This window comes from Rousettus aegyptiacus, unplaced genomic scaffold (genome assembly GCF_014176215.1).
Source record: "Rousettus aegyptiacus isolate mRouAeg1 unplaced genomic scaffold, mRouAeg1.p scaffold_m13_p_3, whole genome shotgun sequence".
NCBI classification, from domain to species: Eukaryota; Metazoa; Chordata; class Mammalia; order Chiroptera; family Pteropodidae; genus Rousettus; species Rousettus aegyptiacus.
The window spans coordinates 31,574,043-31,595,259 of NW_023416306.1; the positions used below are offsets into that span (position 1 = coordinate 31,574,043).

At 37.7% G+C, this 21,217-nt stretch overlaps 1 protein-coding gene across 3 annotated transcripts in view; it reads right to left on the reverse strand.

Annotated features, from left to right (window-relative positions):
- Positions 1-21,217, reverse strand: part of NFX1 (nuclear transcription factor, X-box binding 1) — a 53,671-nt gene that overhangs the window by 27,383 nt on the left and 5,071 nt on the right. For all 3 annotated transcript variants that reach the window (XM_016130310.2, XM_016130308.2, XM_016130311.2), the window contains exons 3-9: positions 14,597-14,755; positions 13,605-13,682; positions 9,857-9,962; positions 7,699-7,770; positions 6,102-6,241; positions 3,269-3,368; positions 2,971-3,188 (exon numbers count right to left, since the gene is read on the reverse strand). In XM_016130310.2, the coding sequence (XP_015985796.2) occupies positions 2,971-3,188; positions 3,269-3,368; positions 6,102-6,241; positions 7,699-7,770; positions 9,857-9,962; positions 13,605-13,682; positions 14,597-14,755 (873 nt within the window). The remainder of the gene's footprint in view (positions 1-2,970; positions 3,189-3,268; positions 3,369-6,101; positions 6,242-7,698; positions 7,771-9,856; positions 9,963-13,604; positions 13,683-14,596; positions 14,756-21,217) is intronic.

Sequence of the window (21,217 nt, forward strand, 5' to 3'; positions counted from 1 at the left end):
TTGTTAAATCTGACATCAGTCACTCACAGAACACAGAAATTTTTCGTTGCCTGTGTTTTTTCCCTGTTTCTTTGTACACTTTGTAATTTTTTATTGGAAACTAGATGTTTTTGGTAATGTATTATTTGTAGATACTCTAGATACAGCTTCCTCTCTCCACAGTTTTTTTTTCTTGTTTATTTGTTTCATGCTTGTTTAGGTTACTTTAATGAAATCTATTTCCCCTATGGTATGAAGCCTTAGGTGTCATTCTTTGGATGGCATAGCTTTGGGGGTATGCATGGTCACCCTGGGATGACAATGGTTTTAGCAGAGCGCTCTTTGACTATCTCTTTCCCTAATCTCTCTGTTAAGCTATCTGTCACATTTGGTACTACTCACTCTTGAGGCTCCACTAATTGCTGACTAGTTGCTCACTGTTTTCAACAATGCCCTAGGGCATAAATTGCTCAGCAATCTAATTTGGGCAAGTCTGTGAGGTTTGTTCTGACTACAGGAGGTCTCTTCCTAACCATTTCTTTCACTGTTCCCAGTGCCAACGCTGTCCCTCCCAACCCCCACAAGCTGGCCTAATAGTTTAGCTTGTTGCCTTTGTTGTTAATTAAAAGGAGTTACTGTTTTCCAAAGGGTCTTAGGCCTGAACTTACCCCACACGGTTTCAAATTAAAGTCAGTTCCTTTAGGGAGTACTTTGTAGCTTTCTTTCTTAAAGACTGTCTCTTCCTCTGGGAAGTCTGAGCCACTACTCTAGGTGCTAAATGGAACAGTAGCCTCTGATTTTCCTGTCTTACTTCCTCTAGCATGAAACCTCTGCTCTACAAGTAAGGTGGAGTGAGGGTGATTGGGGACCCAGTATTTGAGTCTATTGTGATTGAGGTAGAGCCTCCAACTCATGGGTGAGGCTGTGTAGACAAAGAAAGCCCCCACCTCTCATATGCAATTCCCGGAAATTTAGCCTCTTCAACTAGGAGTTACGGGGAATAAGAAATGCTGGTAGTCTGCTCCACCTATGAAAAACCCTAGACTGGGAGCTGAGGGTAGAGAAAGCTCCATTTTGGGCACACTCATCCTGAGTGGGGCTTTTGTTAAGCTGGGCTTAGGGGTCAGCAAGGGGAAAGGGTAGAAGTGGGTTGTGACTCATATGACACAGATTCTTGTTGTTCTTATTGAGTTTCAGTAGTGTTTTCTTCAATAAATATTTCTTAATTGACATATACCTATATGACAATTTCCAGAGACTTTAGATGGTTGCTTGTTTGGTTTTCCCTAGCTTTGCTTATTTTGCTGGGGAGTAGGTCCAAGTAGCTTCCCATGCTACCATCCTGAAAGCAGAACTCTATCCAGTCTTTTGTATATCTAGGATGGAAATTTCCTACTGGGTGAGATGCTAAAAGACCTAAATAAGCTTTCTACAGATAAGCCAGATCTGAATAAACTTGAGAGCCACTGTTACCACTAGTCATGGGCTTGCCTTTGAGCAGCTCAATCCAATTCTGCCTAGTTCTTGTTCCTTCTCCAGGTTAGTTCATACTGACAGTCACTATCCTTTTCCTGCTCAAGTCCCTTTACATTTAACTATTTTGCATTTCCTCTTTTTCTGATTGCCAACAAGCTATCTTAGCCTCAGTGTAGGATTTTTCGTCATTATATATGACATTCTTATAAAACTAATTCATGTGCTTTCTGAAAAGGGAACATCTTTATCTTCCTTCTTGATTTAGAAGTCACTTGATCTCTATTTCACAGGGCTTATCTGAAGATACATTTCCACAGTAGACTTGGATAACCCATAGATGATTGATATTCCTAATGCAGTTGTAACATATTATTAAAGTATGAGAAGAGAGTATTTCTCCTCTATACATAATTTTAAAGTCAGATTGAAAAAAGAATTAGGTAGGGTGCTCCTACTCGTTCTTGCTGATACTTTGAAGAAATGTGAAATCACTTTTCAATAAAAACAGAAACCAAACCTAAAAATTCTAGCTTTACCAAAGTTATAGGGACATTGCTCTTATTCAGATTTAGTTGCCCACTTTCATTTTTCTAAACACAAAGCCTTTAGAACACTCACTTAGGAGAGAAGTTTCCAGGTTACTGCATAACTATACACATATATTTCCCAAGGACTGACTCAGAAAGTCTCAGTTAAAAACTCAGACTATTACTTTATAGCTAATTCCAACAAGTTTTTTTTCTGGTTTCTATATCCAAGCCAAGCCATCAGAAGCCACAGTCAGAAGAAAGAGTCACTACAGGAGGGATGGTAGGTAGCATACTAAAAGCACTGAATAAACAAACAAAAAGCTTTAATAAGTAGATAAAACAGTTCAAACTGTACAGTGTGTGGGGAAATCACCTGAGATATCTCAGCAAGCCCTGAGGGCTTCACTGTAATCAGCATAATACAATAACTGAGGTTCAGGAAAAGGACTCTAGGTCAATAAAGGGAAAGAAATTATCCAGTTACCTCTGTTTAAGGAAAGAAGAAAATTTTTGAAAAATGTCCAACTAAAATGATGCTCAGGAGATACTATTCTCAGCTAAATGAGAAACTTAGCTATAAAGAATGGCATTTCTTGAGTGGTCCAAATGGCTAAACTTTTTGTACTTAGAGTTTTAGTTAAGATGTTCCTATTGTATGAAAATGTTTTTAAACACTTACCGAAATGTGGATTAACAAAAGGATATCTGGCATTCATACTAGTGTAGGATACTTAGAGAAATAATAACTCCCTTGGAACAGAATTTCACAGCTGACCTTAGTTAGCAGTAAAATAACCAATTCCGAAAGAGATCTCTTGGGCAAGTACAAATTTCCATAAGTATAGTTTGAGGAGGAAAGGCAAAATGCCCAGACAAAATTGATCATAATATTTAGAAAAATCTCTAATATTGTAACTAGAATTTAAAAACATTTTGCTTAAGTTGTCATTGCTGCCAAACATTTACACTCATGTCTACTAGTTACCTAAGGAACCACAAGGCAGAGGCTTGCCGCACACTTTTCCACATGAAGGGACAGGATCCATGCAGGTTTTCCGAGCACTACTTCCAAGTTCTAGCAGTTGGCTGAGAGGAGTTTGCCCACAAGGGCAACAGCGCACCAGCTGGGGAAGCCGTGGGCATGGCTGGCAGGGCTGAGGGTGGCACACTTGAGAACATGTGTGGTTCCCACATTTCAAGTCCCTGTTAAAAACAAGAGACTATTATATAATTGTCGCATAAAATATAGCTTTAGATTAACTGAGAAAAACATAAAACCTTACTTGCCACATATCTTTAAACAGCCAAAGTCTCCAAATCCATCAGACTTTCCTATATCTGTTCCACATAACACATCTCGGGAGGTGCTGCCACAGTAGCATACTTAAGGACATAATTTCAAAAACAAAAGATCAGTAACCTCTATGGATTCTTAAAATATTCTAATCAATATATAAGAAAACACAAAATGCTGTTCATTAGTACTGATCAGACCTGATGCAGAAATAAATGTGGCTTACAAAGCAGCTCTCGGTCCTCACCTAAAAGCTTTATCACAGGAAGAAATAAAAAAAGCCTTGTTAGACTGTTAGAATCTGATGGTGTCAATGTAGCACATCCCCAAACAGAATTAAAGTGAAGTAACCCTCTAAATTAAGAGACTACTCTCTGGTTCATAAGGCCATGGTTGAAAACCAAGAATTGTGAGGCTCCCTGGGGTGCAGGGAATAGTAAGCACTTGTGTACTTTTTTGGAAACTTATTTATGGTTGTCTTGATGACATGGATTCATCTCAAACCTGTAGTCACAAAAACTATTAGCTCTAGTATCTTGGGTAGAGAGAATTGAAGATATAATAATGTTTAGATGGTTTTCATTATTTTAGTTACATAATACCAGCACAGGTTATTGTCCTACAGAATTTGGACAATAGATTTAAAATGCTATTTAAAAGTAACTGCTTGGGAAATTTTTAAAAAGTAACTACTTGAAAAGGGTCCAGAAAAACCAAAATAATCTTTTAAAAAGAATGAACTTGAAAGAGTTAAACTACCGATTTTAAGACTTACAAGGTTACAGCAATTACGATAGTGCAGTTATTGGTGTAAAGACAGACAGATCAGTGAAAGAAATAGACTCACATGTACACAGCCAGTTGATTTTCAACCAAGATGTTAAGTTAATTTAATGGAAAAAGGAGAATATTTTTACAAATGTTGAATAACTGTATGTATGCATGGGAAAAAAATGATCCTGAACCCTATCTCACTCTTTACACAAAAATTAATTCTACATGGGTCATGGACTTAAATGTAAAATTCAGAAATGAAGCTTCTAGAAGAAACTATAAGAGAATATTTTTATGACTTTGGGATTAGCCAAAGATATCTTGGAGAGAGCAAGACAAATATAAATCATAAAAGAAAAAAATTAATAAAATGAACTTCATTAGACTTAAACATTTCTACTCATCAAAAGATGCCATTAAGATAATAAATAAACCTCAGACTGTATTTAAAGTACTGCTATAAATCAACAGCGATCAGCAACTTAATTAAACAATGAGCCAAAGACTTGAACAGATACTTCACAAGAGAAAATATATAAATGGCCAATAAATACATGAAAGGTGCTTAACACCTTTAAACTCTAGAGAAAGGTTAATTAAAAGCACAATAAAAGTGAAATAGTACAACCACTTTAGAAAACATTCTGACAATTCCTTAAAAGGTTAAACACAGAATTACCATGTGACCCAGCAATTCCACTCCTAGGTATATACCCCAAAGAGATAAAAATATAAACCGGAAATGGATGTTCACAGTAGCATTATTCACAATAATCAAAATGTGGAAACAATCCAAATGTCTATCAACTGATGCATGGATAAACAAAATGTGGTATGTCCATAAAAGGGAATGCAGATACTCCTTATGATGAGCTTACATCCCAATAACACCTTAGCCTAGCCTACCTTAAACGTGCTCAGAATACTCACATTAGCCTACAGTTGGGCAAATTCATCTAATGCAAAGCCAACTTTATAATAAAGTGCTGAATATCTCACGTAATTTATTACGTGTATTACTGCTTTCATACCATCATAAAGTAAAAAAAAATCGTAAGTTAAATCATCATTAAGTTGGAGATGGTATTATTCAGCCAAGAAAAGGAATGAAATATTGATACATGCTATGAAATGGATAAACCTCTAAAACACATTAGGAGAAAGAAGTTTCACAAAGGACTACTTATTATATGATTCCTGTTTCGATGATTGTGTTTAACATGCAAGGATCCTGGGCTATAATGTATTGGTGCCCTACAGAGCTTTATTTTATTAAATTTTACCTTGGTGGCATGCTATTGATCAATCTTGGCACTTACATTAAGAAACAGCCCTATAAAATGTTTTGTTATGTGTGCTATAAGAATTTTATGTAAAGAACTGTGTCATATGTTACTCAACATTCTCTTAATGGGATTCTCCTGGGAAAAATTTGGTCTTAATTCTAAGAATAATTGTTTTTTCTCAAAAACTTTAATCTCTTTTTACCCTAAGAACCCTGTATAACTGACCTAATGTTTGTCTTTATAGTTTTTAACTATAAGTCATTCTATGTCCCTAGCATTGTTTTTCTTTCTCTTTTCACATCTTTTATATTTTGTTACATTTCATATATTCTTACATGCTGCCTCAAAACCATTTTGAGATAAGGCAAGAGTTAAGTATGTACTGGTACTTTTGTCTTAGCAGAATAGACTGTGGTGTGGGAGAGTCCCTTTGATCTCTGGACCATTTTTAGCTCCTGATTCTTTTGGGCTTTTACTTAGTTAAATCAAAGTCTTTCTGTATAATTTTGTATGAATCTCAGTCTCTTCCCTTCTATTTCTGTGTAGTTGATTTTTCAAACTCAGTTGAAGACTTTTCATTTGTCCACATTAAATAGCTAGCAAAGTATTCTGGCCATAAACAGAGTTTATCTTCTCAAATTATAATTCTCCTAGCATCCCTTTCAGCCTTATCTAGAGTTTAAATAAGCATTTCTTCTGGGTCTTCAATCCTGGGTTTATGAAAATGCCGAACAGGTGAAGGCTGGTATGCTCACCACTTACTCTGGTTCAGTATGATCCGGCAAGGCTGGCACTGACCCCCATGGCACAGCTCAGCACAGTGGTGCTGACCACAATTCAAAAGATTCTCACATGGGTTAGAACAGTGGACTGAGACAGCCTGACCACAACGAACTGTGTGCCTGTAAAAACAGTAAAGATAGCATTAGTCATATGTTGGACATTAAGTTCCTGTTTGACAGCTAAACTAACAATGAAGCCCAAGCCCTCCCTAACCTTTCTCTTGGCACCATTTCCCCAACCTTTTCTTTGTTTCCTTCCTCTAATCCTTATTTCTATCTCCCTTTCCACCTTCCTCTTTTTCCTCCTTTACTTTCCTTGTTTCCCAATCTGCTTTTATCTGTCCCCTATTTTCTGATCAATGAAGAACTGAAGACAATTCCTAAGTATTTCTTGTATGTGATTTTTTTCTATGAGTTCCCATGAAGCAATATGTAGGAAGGTAAAGAGCCTGGAGCTCCCATACTATCTTACAGATGGCAGTAGGGAGGCTGGAGAGGTGTAGTTATAATGTACATTCTCAGAATGAACACACAGTGGCATTCTCCTAGGACCTAGCACTCTGGCATTTCATGCAGCTATAATACTTAAGAACATACTGCATGTGACTTTGATTCAGAATGGAAAAATCATTCTGGCTTTGTTCGAATAAACATCCTGATTTTGCTGACATATCAGCTAAAGGAGGATATGAGGCAAGGACTTTTAGACAATTGTCTTCAGATCTCTTTCCAGTGTAATGGTTTAGAGTTTGGCGTCTACTCTCCTATATAAAAAGTTTTATGCCATCCCCTACTCCAACTTCAACTACATATTTTGTTTTAAAGTCACTGTTATACACTGAGATGATAAGTTTCCAGTGCTCAGCATCACGGCTAACATCAACTCCTTATAATAAGAGAATGAGGCTCGGTGAGACCAAGCAACTTGCCCAGGTCAAAAAGTTAGTGGCAGAGCCTAGACCTGACCTAATCTTTCTGACCGAGAGCCCTTGTATGTGACTCTCAGGTCACAGTGCTACCCTAATAAGTTAAGTAAACATTAAACAAATGCATATCACTGAAAATCTGCATGATTCCATCTCATCTTATGGTTGAGAAATCATTTATGGTCTTACAGGGACTCAGAGGCATGCTACAGCTAACAGTGATCCTTGTACTGATGATACAGGAGAATTTATAATGAAAAGAAGGTGGACTCCGGGATCACTTATTATTTCATTCAATAATATTCACTGAAAGCTTCCTAGATGCCAGATACTGTGCTAGTCGCAGGCACATGGTTCCTGCCTCTTGGACCTAAACAGGTCTGGGTTCAATTCCTGGTTCTTTCACCCAGTAGAGAGATTAAGAAAAAAGTCCCTGTAACCTTAGCTTTTCACTCAAAATAGGTAAATCTCACTGTGCATATAACTTCTTAATCACTTATAAGATTGCAAAATAGGATCAAGACAGCACAGGAAACTACTATTTTCAGGAAAGTACTATTGATATCTACCTACTAATCTTTTATTTTAGACATTCACACATAAACCATCAATGTGAAAACAGTCTTCTTTAGAGTACCAGTCTAACTTTACCTGGTCCGTCCACATTCACATGTTTTAGTCATAAAGGCAGGGCAGGGTGGGCAAGGTCCAGGATGACAGAGACTATAAAAGAAAAACTTTGATGATTAAATCATATCTGTGTATCCAAACCTGAACAAAGCTGCCCCCCCATGGCTCCTATTGTGAATATGGCAACAAATAAACCTACTATGAAATGTTTTAGTATTTGTCTAAAGTTGATTAACTACCAACAATATTTTTAAATAGAAAGAATTAATAACATTATCATCTTAGAATATTTAACCAGAAAAGTAAAACCTAAGTCAAAATACGGATTTTATTTAATCACTTATAGGATTGCAAAACAGAATTCAGATAACACAGGAAAGTACTATCAGGTCTGATAGTCGAAGATGACATTTCCAAATATGGTCTTAGCCCACCGAGCGCAGTATGCAGGGGTAAAAACAACTAGGCACTCAGGTGAATGTCAGGATGGCCAATAGAGTCCTTTAGAAGATCAGAGCCTGAACAAAACAGTAGAGCTCAAAACTACCAGGTCCATGAGAAGTACAGACATGTTCTTATCAGTTAGTGAAATAATAACCAGACAATGAGTTAATGATGGGCAATGTAAAAAGAAGGTTGACATGAGGTGAGTAATGCTGGTAACACAGGGAAAGAACAAAGGAGAAAGAGACTCAGGAAAAGAACTGGACTTAGCAATATGCTATAGGTCAGAATTAGACCTCTGGATAGAATGCTTTTTTAAATAGGAGCTATGATATAAAGAGACCAAACAAAAAAGTTACAAAATGGGATTATATATTCAAACAAATACTGCCCTCTTCAAAGCAGACACCCAGGTCAATTACATACCTATTCAGAAATACCACTACTTAATACATTTTGGCAACTTCTACGATAAGCTTTTTTTTGGGGGAGGGGTGGGGAGAGCTTTCTAAGTGATGACAAATCACGATCCTTTGGGAATTAAAAGCCAATCAAGCCAAGTCTAATTAATCAAGTAACAGAATTTGGTATAAAAACCAGGTATGCCAATAAAGTCTAGTTGGATTTTTTATGTGACTTCTAAATCAGTTCTGACCATTCTTAAATAAACTTTAAACGTTGAAAAAAATCCAGGAACAAGTGCTAGTCTTTTAAGGTAGCCATTTTGACAGACAAAAGACAGGTTTAAGCATATTTTCTTGAAGATGAGTATCATTATTTAATAGTTGTATTTCACATATGCCCAATCTAAACATCTCTCCCCCCATGACAATCACTCCCACATCTTGATCACAAGACCTCTAGTACAACATTTACCCCTATTCCATGCAGAAGAAATACCGGGATAACACTCTGATGTTTGTTTTACTCATATTTTGGTGATAAAAGCAGGAATTACCATTTTTTGACCACTTACCATGTGCCAGGCTCTGTACCACGCCTCTTGGGTGTATCGATTTGTTTAATAATCATAGAGTTCTATAAATAATGTCACTCCTATCATTATTATCTTACAAGTGCAGAAACTGAGGCCCAGTGAAGGTAAGTAACTTGTCCAATGTCACATAACTATTAAATGACTCGAACCCAGGAATTAAACCTTTGTCTGAGGTTAAAGCTTATAGAAGTTTGTTATTTGTAACTGATCAACTGTTTATTATTGCACATTTCTCTTATTATTTAGAAGCTGTCTGGATACATTCTAAAGCTCATTACTTATTGTAGGGTAGAGATCAGATCCTAAAAGCACAGCCCAATAAGACCCTTCACAAGTGCCTTTCCCTAAACAGAAGACTGTCCTATACACTCTCTTGGACCTGGATATCACTGGGGGATATTCTGTCTTAGAAGCCGGCAGTGTAATACAGTGAGAGGAGCACTGGATTTGGAAATCCCAGCTCTATCATGTCCTAGCACTGTGACCCTGGGCAAGATGCTTGGCCTTTCTGAGATTCATCTGTAAAATGGAGATGATAAATATCAATAAATCGTCAGGCTATTTTAAAGATTCAAAGAGTTAACTTTTGCAGAGTACCTGGCACAGAGCAAGTGCTCAGTGAATGATAATGTACTGGTTTCACTCAGTCCTGTTACATGCTAACCAGATATGTATACTCAAAGCCATTAGTAAAGCGTGTCCACAAAGAATCCCCGGGTGTCTAGGGTTCCAACTTACAGGTTACAGGAATGTGGGCAGTCCTGGCCAGGCTGTTTCTTTCTACAGACCTCACCACAACTATGTGGAATTTCATTTCTGCTCCATTCAGGATTCTTTACCTTGCCTAAAACATATCAGATCAGAGAGTCAATGATATAAACTTTAATTGCATCCTAGACTTTAATGAAATAATACAAAATAGCCAGACAGCATGGTACACCAGTGTGGTTTTCATTAGTTCAACAACCTCCTAAATTAACAAGTTGAATGTAATGAATGCTATTCGTCAAAAGCTTCACTGAGCATAATAAATCTTAAATTTTGGATTACCTGGAAAAAGTAAAGTCATTTTTTACTTATAAAAATGCCACTTTGACTAATGGATACGTTTAATCTACAAGATAAACTTTCTGTAAATGGGCCCTTGAACTGATATGGGAATATCTGCTATAAGGATCAGAAAGAAGGAGTAAGGGAAGAAAGCAATGGGGGAAAAATGAAGCAGTAAGAGATGGAAAGGACATAAGTGTCTTGTACATCAGGAACATGCCTATTCCAGTATATGCGCTGCCAAAGCAAGTACAGGATCTCGCCTATTCTAAAGCTATTAAGTAGGGATTAAAGATTATATTTTTATAATCAGTGTTATCCGGCAAATCTTTAGTAAGTATCTTCCATGAACTTAGCATAGTGACAGGAAGAGTAAAATCAAAGCACAGGACTCCTCCTTGCCCTTGAGGAATCATCCTCGCTTGGACAATTTTACACCCTAAATGACAGTCTGTCCTTAGTCCTTGAGCTCTGCTTTTCCCTCCAATCTGTCTCTTTTAGAACTCTGATCTATGCTTTGGTTTAATACACCTGAAGGTCAACGATTCCCAAATCTACATTTTCTGCATTGCCCTGAATCCTCAGTTTCAGTTCTACGTGTCCAATCACATGCTGAACATCTGTGCTTGTGGTTTCACAGTCACCTCAAACTGCCTGCATCAGTGGTCAAAGTTAGCATCTTTTCTCGTAAACTCCTCCCTCTTCAGTGATCCCTATTTCTGTCAGTGACACCATCACTGTCAGTCACACAAACTCAGAAATAAGAGTCGTACTCTTCTCTTCTTTCCATATTCTACTTAATCACTAAATTTTGTCAATTTTCCTACCTAACGTATCTCACTTAATCTCCCCCTATACTTCTCTAACCTCTCTACTGGCCAGAAACTCATCTCCAACACGACTGGAAAAGCTTCCCTGCTTCTGTGCTTTCTTGCTCCAATATGGTGTTCTGGTTTTTCCCAGCCATCTTTCAATGGCTCTACCTCTTTTCTCTGACTCTAAATTATGCTTTTTTCTTTTCCTGCCAGTCCGCATCAGATCCTTTTGTAAACTCCTTTCCCACTTGCGTCTCATCTACTACTCTCAACTGCAATGACTACCATTGCTAAGTCCTGATTTCCCTTCAAATATTCCTAACTGCTTGTTAGACATCCCTCACTGAATGTCTTACTCCTTTAACACAACATTTCTAAACTGAATGCACTGTCCTCATCAACCCTGGCTCTCCTGACCTGTCCTTTTTTCTTCGGTATCACCATTTCCAAAAGCAGAGAACTATGGAACCACATTTGGGTTCCTTTCTTTTCTATTGCTGTTAAGCCCTGCTTACCTGTGAACTCTTGTACCCTCTCCTTTATGCCCCACTCTAACACCCATTATAGACTTTTATTATTCTTCATCTGGGTTATTACAAGTCCCAAAACTGTTTTGGCCCCAAAATATTCCACTTGCTGCCATGAGATTAAGCTTCATAAAGAATCATGTTGATGCCCTCAGTGGCTTCCCAAAGCCTGCCAAATGAAGTCTCAATGCCTAGGCCTGGCATCAAGAAGCCAGCCCCAGCTTTTCAGTCATCTCCTATTCCTCTACCTTCACAGATCCTGGGATCCAAAACCAGATAACTACCTCTTCTCCCAATAGCTCCTAGACTTTCTTGGTTTTCAACTTCTGCTTATGCTGTTCTCTTCAACAAATCTTCCCTTCTATGAAGATTTTACCTAGTTTTCAAACCCAGTTTAATCCTACCTCCTTTATAAAAACTTATCTTAATCATCCAGCCAGAAATCATAATGCATCCCAAAGATCCCCTACAGCACTTTGTACTTTAGTAGAACACTAAGTTAATTGTCTTAACCCTTAAACGATAAGCTCTGAGAAGTCAATAAGTCGTATTTCGTTTCTTCATGGTACGTGGTACATTAATAAGTTCTCAATAAAGTATATTAAATTAATGGCTTTTCAGAAGAGCAGATGGAACAAAGCCATCATGTAAAATAGGCCATTATTTGCAGTCCCACACCATTTTACCTTGCTCAGGTCATCTTGACTTTTACCCTACATTCTTCTATCTTAATAGTCTCATTTCTAATTTTTCAGTGAAGGCTTTAACAAGATTTTTAATTCCATTGTGGTATTTTATGTTTAAAAATATTTTAAAATAAGGCAATCAAGCCTTGGTATTGGTCCTACTTGTCCAATTTTCTATTGACCTCTTGCTTCTAGTTCCATGTTGCCTTCTAGTAGCACATTCTGGAATATTCATTCCTTCAATGAATACTAATTTAGTATCTAATAAAGCTCAGATTTTGGTAATAAAACATATGATACCATCATACTCCAAATAAAAGAGTGGCCAAGGTGGGAGAGGGAATGAGAAAAGGAAGCTTCCTTTGGAAGAGAATGTTTGGGGTCAGATCTTGAATGTGGATTAGGATTTAAAGAAAAGAAGAGGAACAGCATTCTATATAGCTGATCAATTCACCAATGGATTGAGTCTAGAAGTTAAAGAGTTGATGGTCAATGACTGCCTCTTTGTGAAAGCTGCTAGTTAAGTAATGGGAAAGGAGAAATAGAGGTAAATTAGTGAGAAAAATAAGGTGAATTTGCAGAAACAGGAAGAGCTAGTTATTTCAAGAAGGGCGTGGTAAAAGTGTCAAGGACTATTGTGCTACCAAAAAGGTTAGGAACTTATACATTTTCAGAAAGGTAACAAGGACAGAAGCAAAAATGCAATGGTTCAAAGAGGCAGACATGCTTAAGAAACAAAACTTAAAAAATCAACAACCAGAAAAATCAATAATCAGCCTATCTTTTAACTAGGAAAGAAGAAGAAGAAAAAAAGACATGTAGGAAATAAGCAAGCAGAAGGAATGAGCATCTGGATCACAGTTTTACCTAACATGTAGGGGAACGGAGCTATTCAATAATAGCTATTCAAAAATATAAAGAGGGAGAGTAAAAGGATAGAGTTAGTAATGTTGATCTATAGAAAATCTTTCTATTCTAAAGACCAATGACTGATTTCTTTGGTTAAAATAAAGTACACTTCAACTCTACTTTTTACTCAGGCTGCTCAAATCTGAAACATCAAAGCTGTTATAGCTATGGGTGAGAAAGAGCCCATGTCTATACATGCCTCTGCCATCTGATCAGCTCTGGTCTAAAGCTAAGACCAAGCAGACCAGCACCACAGCTTAGAAGTAGCATGAGCCTGGTGGGCACGATGTGAAGGCCCTTCTCCAGAATAGCCTGCCAAGAGCACAAAGGCCTGTGACTCTAGCTCTGTGATGGATCACATGCATGGGATGTCTTGTAGACTCCTGTAGCTTTGAAGCTTATTAGTAACTTCTTAAACATGCCCATGTCTCCTGGGCTAGGAACTGAAGTATAATGCATAAAGTGGAAGAGACTCCAATGTATGCAAAAAAAAACTTACCACAGAAACAAATATAGGTATTAGGAACATGTACAGAAACATTTTGACAGGCAGGGCACCTCCAACCACTCTGGCCATCTGCCAAGAAAAATGGGAAAAAACCAAAATAATTTCCTTTGAAAAGCACATATACTCTTTAAAAATTTAACCCTATAGGGAGCCATAACATAAAAGGAAGGGTAGTAATTCCCAAGTTAAGAGCATCTGACGTTAAAGTAACAAATTCAAAGTACCAAGTGCTTTGCTTAAATACCACTTTTAAGCTAATATTTAAAAGGACTTTAGATACAAAGACTCAAGTGGGTATCCATTTTTTCAAATTGAGATATAAATGACATAACATTGTGTGAGTTTAAGGTGTACAATGTGTTGCTTTGATACATTTATATATTGCAATATGATCACAATAGCTTTAGCTAACACCTCCATCACATCACATAATTATCATTTTGTTTTATAGTGATAATGTATTACTAATTGTCAAGGTAAACATTATCTGAATCTTGGCTTGAAAAAAAAAAAAAGATAAATATTTAAGAACATACAGGAAAACCCAGATATCTTAAATTAGAAAAAGATCCACAATTCAGAAAGCATATTATCAACATACTAGTAACCTTTGGAAAAAGCCCTCAAAATACTATAAAGATTTGTTAAAGGCAAAACAACTTCAAGATTCCAAGTGTGAATTATACAATTGCTTTCTATAATTTTTCTAAAGCAAACTATGCAAGAAATGTTTTCTATAGTTGCTACTTAGATAAAAACTACCATTTTCAGTAGAAGTGACTGATTTTATTGTACCTTAAATATATTTTAATATTAAGTTTAGCTAGTTTAAGATTTATGGCTTAATATGGTCATCTGACACATATGATTGAGACAACCTACTTTCTCTACAGATAAAATATTCAAGAAGAATTAAATGGCATTTTAAAAGTGGAACGTATCCAATGGGTGAGAATAACTCCCAGACAAGAGGAATGGCTGACCTGCTTGAGATGCTGGAGATCGTGCCCATTTTTTTATGCAGTTCAAATGAAACACATGGTAACAGCTCTGACAACTCCACACTGGGGCTGTGACGCGAACCAATTCACAGCACACCATGCACTCATATTTTTCTGTAGTTAGCTGTTCAACTAGAGAACCTGTTTAAAAAACAAAACAGATAAAGTCAAATACAATAAAACCAATCCTTACTTTAGCCAACCAAGGATCAGCAAAATATTTGAGGGAAGAACACAAACACAGAGGTTTTCAGGGATGTCTGCTTCTAAGGTGGTTGTTCAGAATTTGAGGCCAAGCATATATTAAGAAAGGGGACTCAGGAAGTACAAGATGGGGATTTCCACAACTGAAACATTCCCAAGAAATTGTCCAGGAACCAAATGAGCCGTATCACATAGCTTGTGAGTATCCACAGGAGCAGCACACTGTAGGGCCTAGCCTTACCCTCTTGTATCTGGGACACTGGATATACCAGATCCATGGATTTATGCTAGGGAGGGGCTCATGAATGGTCAGCTGCAAGAAACCTAAGCCTACACGGTTCCAACAACCATGGTGGTGAGACGGTTCTAGTAGTTGCCCTGAAAGTCTTTAGCTGATTCACTCAACAAAGATATGCTTGGTGCCCACCACAAGTCTATGTAGGGTTACTAGACTAAAGGAGAGACAGTCCCTGGCTCCAGAAGCTTGCCATTTAGTGAAAGAGATCAGTGTATGGCATAATAAGAATCCTCCCAGATTTACTCCTCAGTACCATCACCCACTTTCAGACTTCTTTCTCCAATACATTTTAGCAATAGATCTTAGCAAAGTCTTCCTATTCCAAGTATAGCCTGGTGCTAAGTATATATATTTTGTTTTTTGCTTCATACTTTTAGCATTTATTTCACCACATTATTTTATTTGTTTTCAGGTCCAAATAGCTTATAAGAATAAAATAACTAACTTTAAATATACCTGGCCAAGTGCTGTGCTAAAGCACTTTACACATATTTAATTTTATCAGCAAGGCTACAATACAGATGCTATTTCACTATTTCACAGATAAAGAATAATTAGGTTTAAAGTGTTAAATCACTTAGCTAGGGTCACAAAGCTAGAAATTAAAAAGTCAAAATTCAAAATCACTGCTGCCTGACACAAAAGCTCTTCCATAAACATTACCTCTCCTAAGATTACTTTGTCCAATTTAATGTTAAAAAATAAAAAATAAAAAAATATGAACACCCTGAGACTGTATGATCTGTGAGGCAGGGACAAGGTCTTGCCTGCCTTGCTTACTATAGTATTTCCAGTTCCTGACATATACCAGGTGTCAAAAAATATTTATTAAATGAGAGAATAAAGGAATAAATGAGCCAAGGAGGTCACATTTCAAAAAAGGCTCCATCTTTGCATCAAACTCAAAGGGAAGTCCAGAATAATAAGGACTAAAATAAATCTGTCCAAAGGATATGGCGAATAGAAGCCATTCATGACCTTACCAGTAGCTCTCTTAGTCAGGTGGTGACGATAGCAGAGGACTGAGAAGTGAATCAAAACAGGGAAAAGGAAACAAAGCAGATGACTCTGGATTTGACTGGAACGGAAGGAAAGGAAACATTACTGGGAGGTCATGTAACGGGAAGATTTTCTTGTGAAGAGTAGGACAGATGTGGGAAGATCTTCAGGCTGAGAACTTGGAATAGTAAATGTGAGAAGGCTGATGGAAGGAAAAAAAGGAGCTCTCAGAATGAAAGAAAAAGGAAGGATGGGCACAGATGCCTCTAAGTTTGTATAAAGTAAGGAAAAAGTTGAGAAAATTATACCTGATGATCTACCCTTTCTCAGTAAAACAGGAGACAATGAGGGAAATGAATGTTAGGAAGGTCTGAGGAAGATCAATGTTAAAAAGGGTTGAATAAGAGTTGAAAAGGTGTGGAGTAGTCTTAGATGAAAATGGGAAAGGCAGCTTACTAAGGTCATAAGAGGAAATAAACAGTGCTTAAAACCAACTGAGGTTGCAGACCACTATTCAAAAATATTTACTGAAAACATTTTGTGTCAGGGACTCTAGACACTAAGGATACACAGTGAACAAAACAGACAAAAATCTGCCCTGATGAAGCTTATTATCTAGTGGGGGAAGGTAGACAATAAACAACAAATAATGAAAATATGTAGCATCATAAATAGTGATAAGTGCTATGGAGAAAAATAAACCAGGAAAGGAGGATAGGAAATACTGGCAAATGGGGAAGAATTAGTTTTAAATGGAGTGACTAGGAAGGCTTCCCTCAGAAAGCAAATGAACTGCAGCAGCACCAAAGCTATGCTATTACGTGATTTCCTGGAACAGCATCCTGTTACCCAGGTCTGGAACAGGAAAGGTAGATAGCAGCATAGATCCAGGGATGGGATTCTGCCAAATGGCTTGGCAAAAGAATGATACTTCAAATGACCTACAATAAGGCCTGCCTAAACAAGGAATGAAGATGGGTAGGAGGCTAGCAAAACTGGTAGTGGGTGGAAGAAACCGAGGGAGCCAGAAGGACAGGAATTTATGGTCAGAAAGTAGAACATAAGACTAAGATTTGAGATGGCACATTCCCAGGGTCATTTCCCTGGTAGTGGGTATGGAAGTGGAATGAAGATGAAGGTCACCACAGTTGATAAGATCAAAGAACCTGAGGATGGCACAATGTATATGATCACTAGAGCCACCTGGAATAGAATAACAGCAGGAATTATGGTAAATCAGTAGTTGTCAAACTTGAATATGCTTCAGAATCACCTGAAGTCTTGTTAAAGATAAGACTGCTGGGCTCCACTCCGAGAATTTCTGTTTAGAAAATCTGAGGCGAGGCCCAAGAATGTGTTTTTCTAACAAATTCCTAGGTATTGCTGATGGCTGATGGTCTGGGATTACACTTTGAGAACCACTGAGGTAGAGATAATATATAGGCTAGATATATTAATAATAAATTAGGGCTGGGGCTTGGAGATTCTGAGGCTAATAAATGACAAAGATAAGGAGATATGGCAGGTGATGTAGCTAAAAGGTGATGTAGCATTAGGTTCAAAGGAGCAGGGATTTTGATACAAAGGTGGAAGAATAGTTTAAAAATGACACTGGGGAAGAAGTATGCTCTGACCATCTTTCAGAAACTAAGGTAAGTGAGATAAGGGAAAGGGCAAGTTCTGAGAGGTAGTAAGGAAAGAAGTGACCTGAGAGAAGGCCAGAAGTCAATTAACAGCAGGAACATAGCAGAAACATAGTAAGGATATAGAGGATTTTGTTACCACAGAATGAGAGATCCAGAGAGTCTGGGAGAACAGGAGCAAAATGAGAGCAAGCAAAGACCACTCTCAAATAGCCATGGAAACTTTTATTTGGGATGATCCTCTCTTTCCATTCCGATCGAATTTTCACCTCCACCATTCCATCAGAATTGCTCTTATCAAGACTGATAACCTTCAAATTGCCAAATCCAATAGTCAATATGTAGTTGTAATCCTTCTGTACCTATCATTACCATCTGACCCAACTTCCTTGGATTTTTTTTATTTGGTGTTTAGAACATGTTTCCCTTCCTAGTTCAATTGGTACTCATTCTCCATTTCCTTTGCCGGATCCCCAACTTCCAACCTTGAAACACTGAGATATAGGAAGGCTCTATCCTCAAACTTTTCTTCTCTAACAACATTCACACCTTAGCTGACGTTTCTAGTCCGTTAAACACCATCTCAATATAGACAATCCTCAAATTTAAATCTCTAGGCCCAACCTCTTCCCTGAATTTTATATCCAACTCCCTACTTAACATTCACTTGGAAGTCTAATTGGCAACTCAAATTTAATAAATTTAACCAAATTCTTTCTCTTTCCTGAACAAGGAGTAGACAAAGCAAAATATACACAACAACACCTTTTCCAACAAGGGAAGACTAAGAAACTGTCACAAATCATAGAAGATGGAGACATGATGACTAAATGCAACATGGCATTCTGGACTGGATCCTAGGTTTTAAAAAAAGGGGACATTAGTGGAAGAACTGATGAAATCCAAATAAAGTCTGCAGTTTAGTTAATACTATGGAATCAGCATTAATTTTTCAGTTTTGACAAGGATCAGAGTTAGTTATGTAAGATGTTAACATTAGAGGAATGTGGGTGGAGAATATTTGGGAATTCTCTGTACTATCTTTGTAACTTTTCTATAAATCTAATTATTCCAAACTTAAAAGTTTAAAAAACAACAGCTATTCTTCTCCCAGGCTTTATCACTTCAGTACATGGAAATTCTATTCTTCTACACAGCTCAGGTACAAAAGCCTTGATTTCAACCTTGACTCCTCTCATTCTGTTACATCTAATATCCAGTCTACTTGGATATCAGTTTTACCTTCCAAACACAGAGTCTAACCAATTCTTACTTCTTCCACCATTACTACTCTAGTCAAAGTCTCCACCAACTACCTGAACTACTGCAACAGCCTCCTAACTTGTCCCCTTGCTTCCTTAGCTTATTCCCCACACAGCATGTTGAATTCTCAGTTTAGAAAGTAAGACTGTACCATCCCTTTCCCCAAAATCTTCCAGCTCATCTTCTGACTCAGAACCAAATTTAAGGGCCTCACATGATTCAGCCTATGACTTCTCTGACCTCCTCTGCCACACCCTTCTTCATTGCTTACAATGTACCTTCTCCAACCCAATTTAAACTTGCTTCTCCCTCTGCCTGGAGTGATCTTATCCAGAGAGCCACGTGGTGTGCTTCTGCACTTCTTTCTGGTCTGTTCAAATGTCTTTTCGTCAGAAACCAATCTATCCAAACAAGTACCCTGTTGTTCTGTCTTCTTAATCTGCTTTGTTTTTAGCCCTTATCACCATCTTATAGATTAAATCACCACCTCACAGATTAAATATTTAATTGTGTTCTGGCTGTCTTCCCTACTAGAATGTAAATCCCACCAATGCTGTATTCCTAGTACCCAGAACAGTGCTTGGCACATAGTATTTACTCAATAAATATGAACAGTGTTCTCATGAATATGTGGGGGTATGAAACTAAGATTTGTTAGGCAGATTTCTAAGATGGCCTCCAAGATTCCTACCTCTTTGTATGCACACCCTGTATATCCTCACCTTGAGTAGGCCTGATTTAATCAGGCGAACCCTTTTAAAAGAGTCTAGAGATCAGAGACAGAAGTCAGAGATTTGAATAATCTATAGCAGATGCTTTCCTGTAGGCCTCAAAGAAGTAAATTACCATGTTGTGGAGGGGGCCATGTAGTAGGACATTGTGGATGGCCTCTAGGAGCTGAGAGTGATGCCCTTAGCCAACAGCTAGCAAAAAAAAATGGGGACCTCAGTCCTACACCCATTAAGGAAATAAATCCTACCAACAACTAGTGAGCATGATTGAGGACTCTATGCCTCATATGAGATTGCATCCCTGGCGAAATTTCAGTCCTGTGAGACCCTGAGTGGAGAACTCAGCTGACTCGTATCTAGACTCCTGACCCACAGAAATGGTATATGATAACTTTGTGTTATCTTAAGCCACTGCATTTGTAGTAATTCATTATGTCATTATGAAGTGATAGGAAACCATTAACCAGCCTTAAAAATTAAAAAACAACTCTGATATAACATTGCCTTGGTTCACACACAAATTGAGGTCCTAGGGAAGACTGCCTGGTGAAGCAAATGAGAACTTGAAGAACTACAGGCCAGTATAAGAACAGGCCCAGGTAGGTGGTAGCTTCATTTGTCAGGCTGTATGTCACATTAAACTGGATGAAGACTAGAATGGTGAAGGTCCACAAGGAAGAGCTAATGGAATAAAGATATTTAGCCTAGATATCCTCAGGGCAAAATGAGAAGAGTCTTCAAATACTGCAAGAAGCTGATTTATGGTAAAGGGAAGGGAAATTATGAGGAGAAAGACTAGTTACTGCGTTGCTCCAGAGGACAGAACTTGAACCAGAGGATAGAAAGTATTTATAGGAAAGAAGTTTTCAATATAATGTAAGGAAGAACTTTCTAACAGATCTGAGAACCTACTATGTTTTAAGAGCTGCATTAGGCAATAGGAATATAAAAATGAGAAGACAGTCTCTGCTTTCAAGGAACTTACAGATTAGTGGAGGGCAATGACACAAAACAAATGATGGATTCCAATGTAAGTGCTATATAACAGAAGCATGGCTAAGTAAGAGAAAGACATATCACAGGGCTGGAAAAGATTAAGGCTATCCATAGAGGTGAGAAAAGGTTTCCTGGACATGTGGCTAAACTAGTTTTTGAAAAATGAGTGAGTGGTACACATTCTAGACAAAGGGAGCCACATATGTAACAGCATGAAAAGATGAAACAGTATAAAGTCCAGGAAATAAATGTGGTGGGGACTGAGGTAGCAGAAGATGGGATTGCTGGGGAAGGGAGAAGCCAGAATCTGCAGGTGATGAGAAAAACTGAACAAAATTATGCAGGGGGCGTGACACAGTTCAATACGTGTTTTAGAAAGATTGCTCTCTGACGCTGGTGTAAGAGATGAAATGAAAGAGCAACTGAAGATGGCAAGATTAGTTAGGAATTCTTGCAGATGAGCAGACAA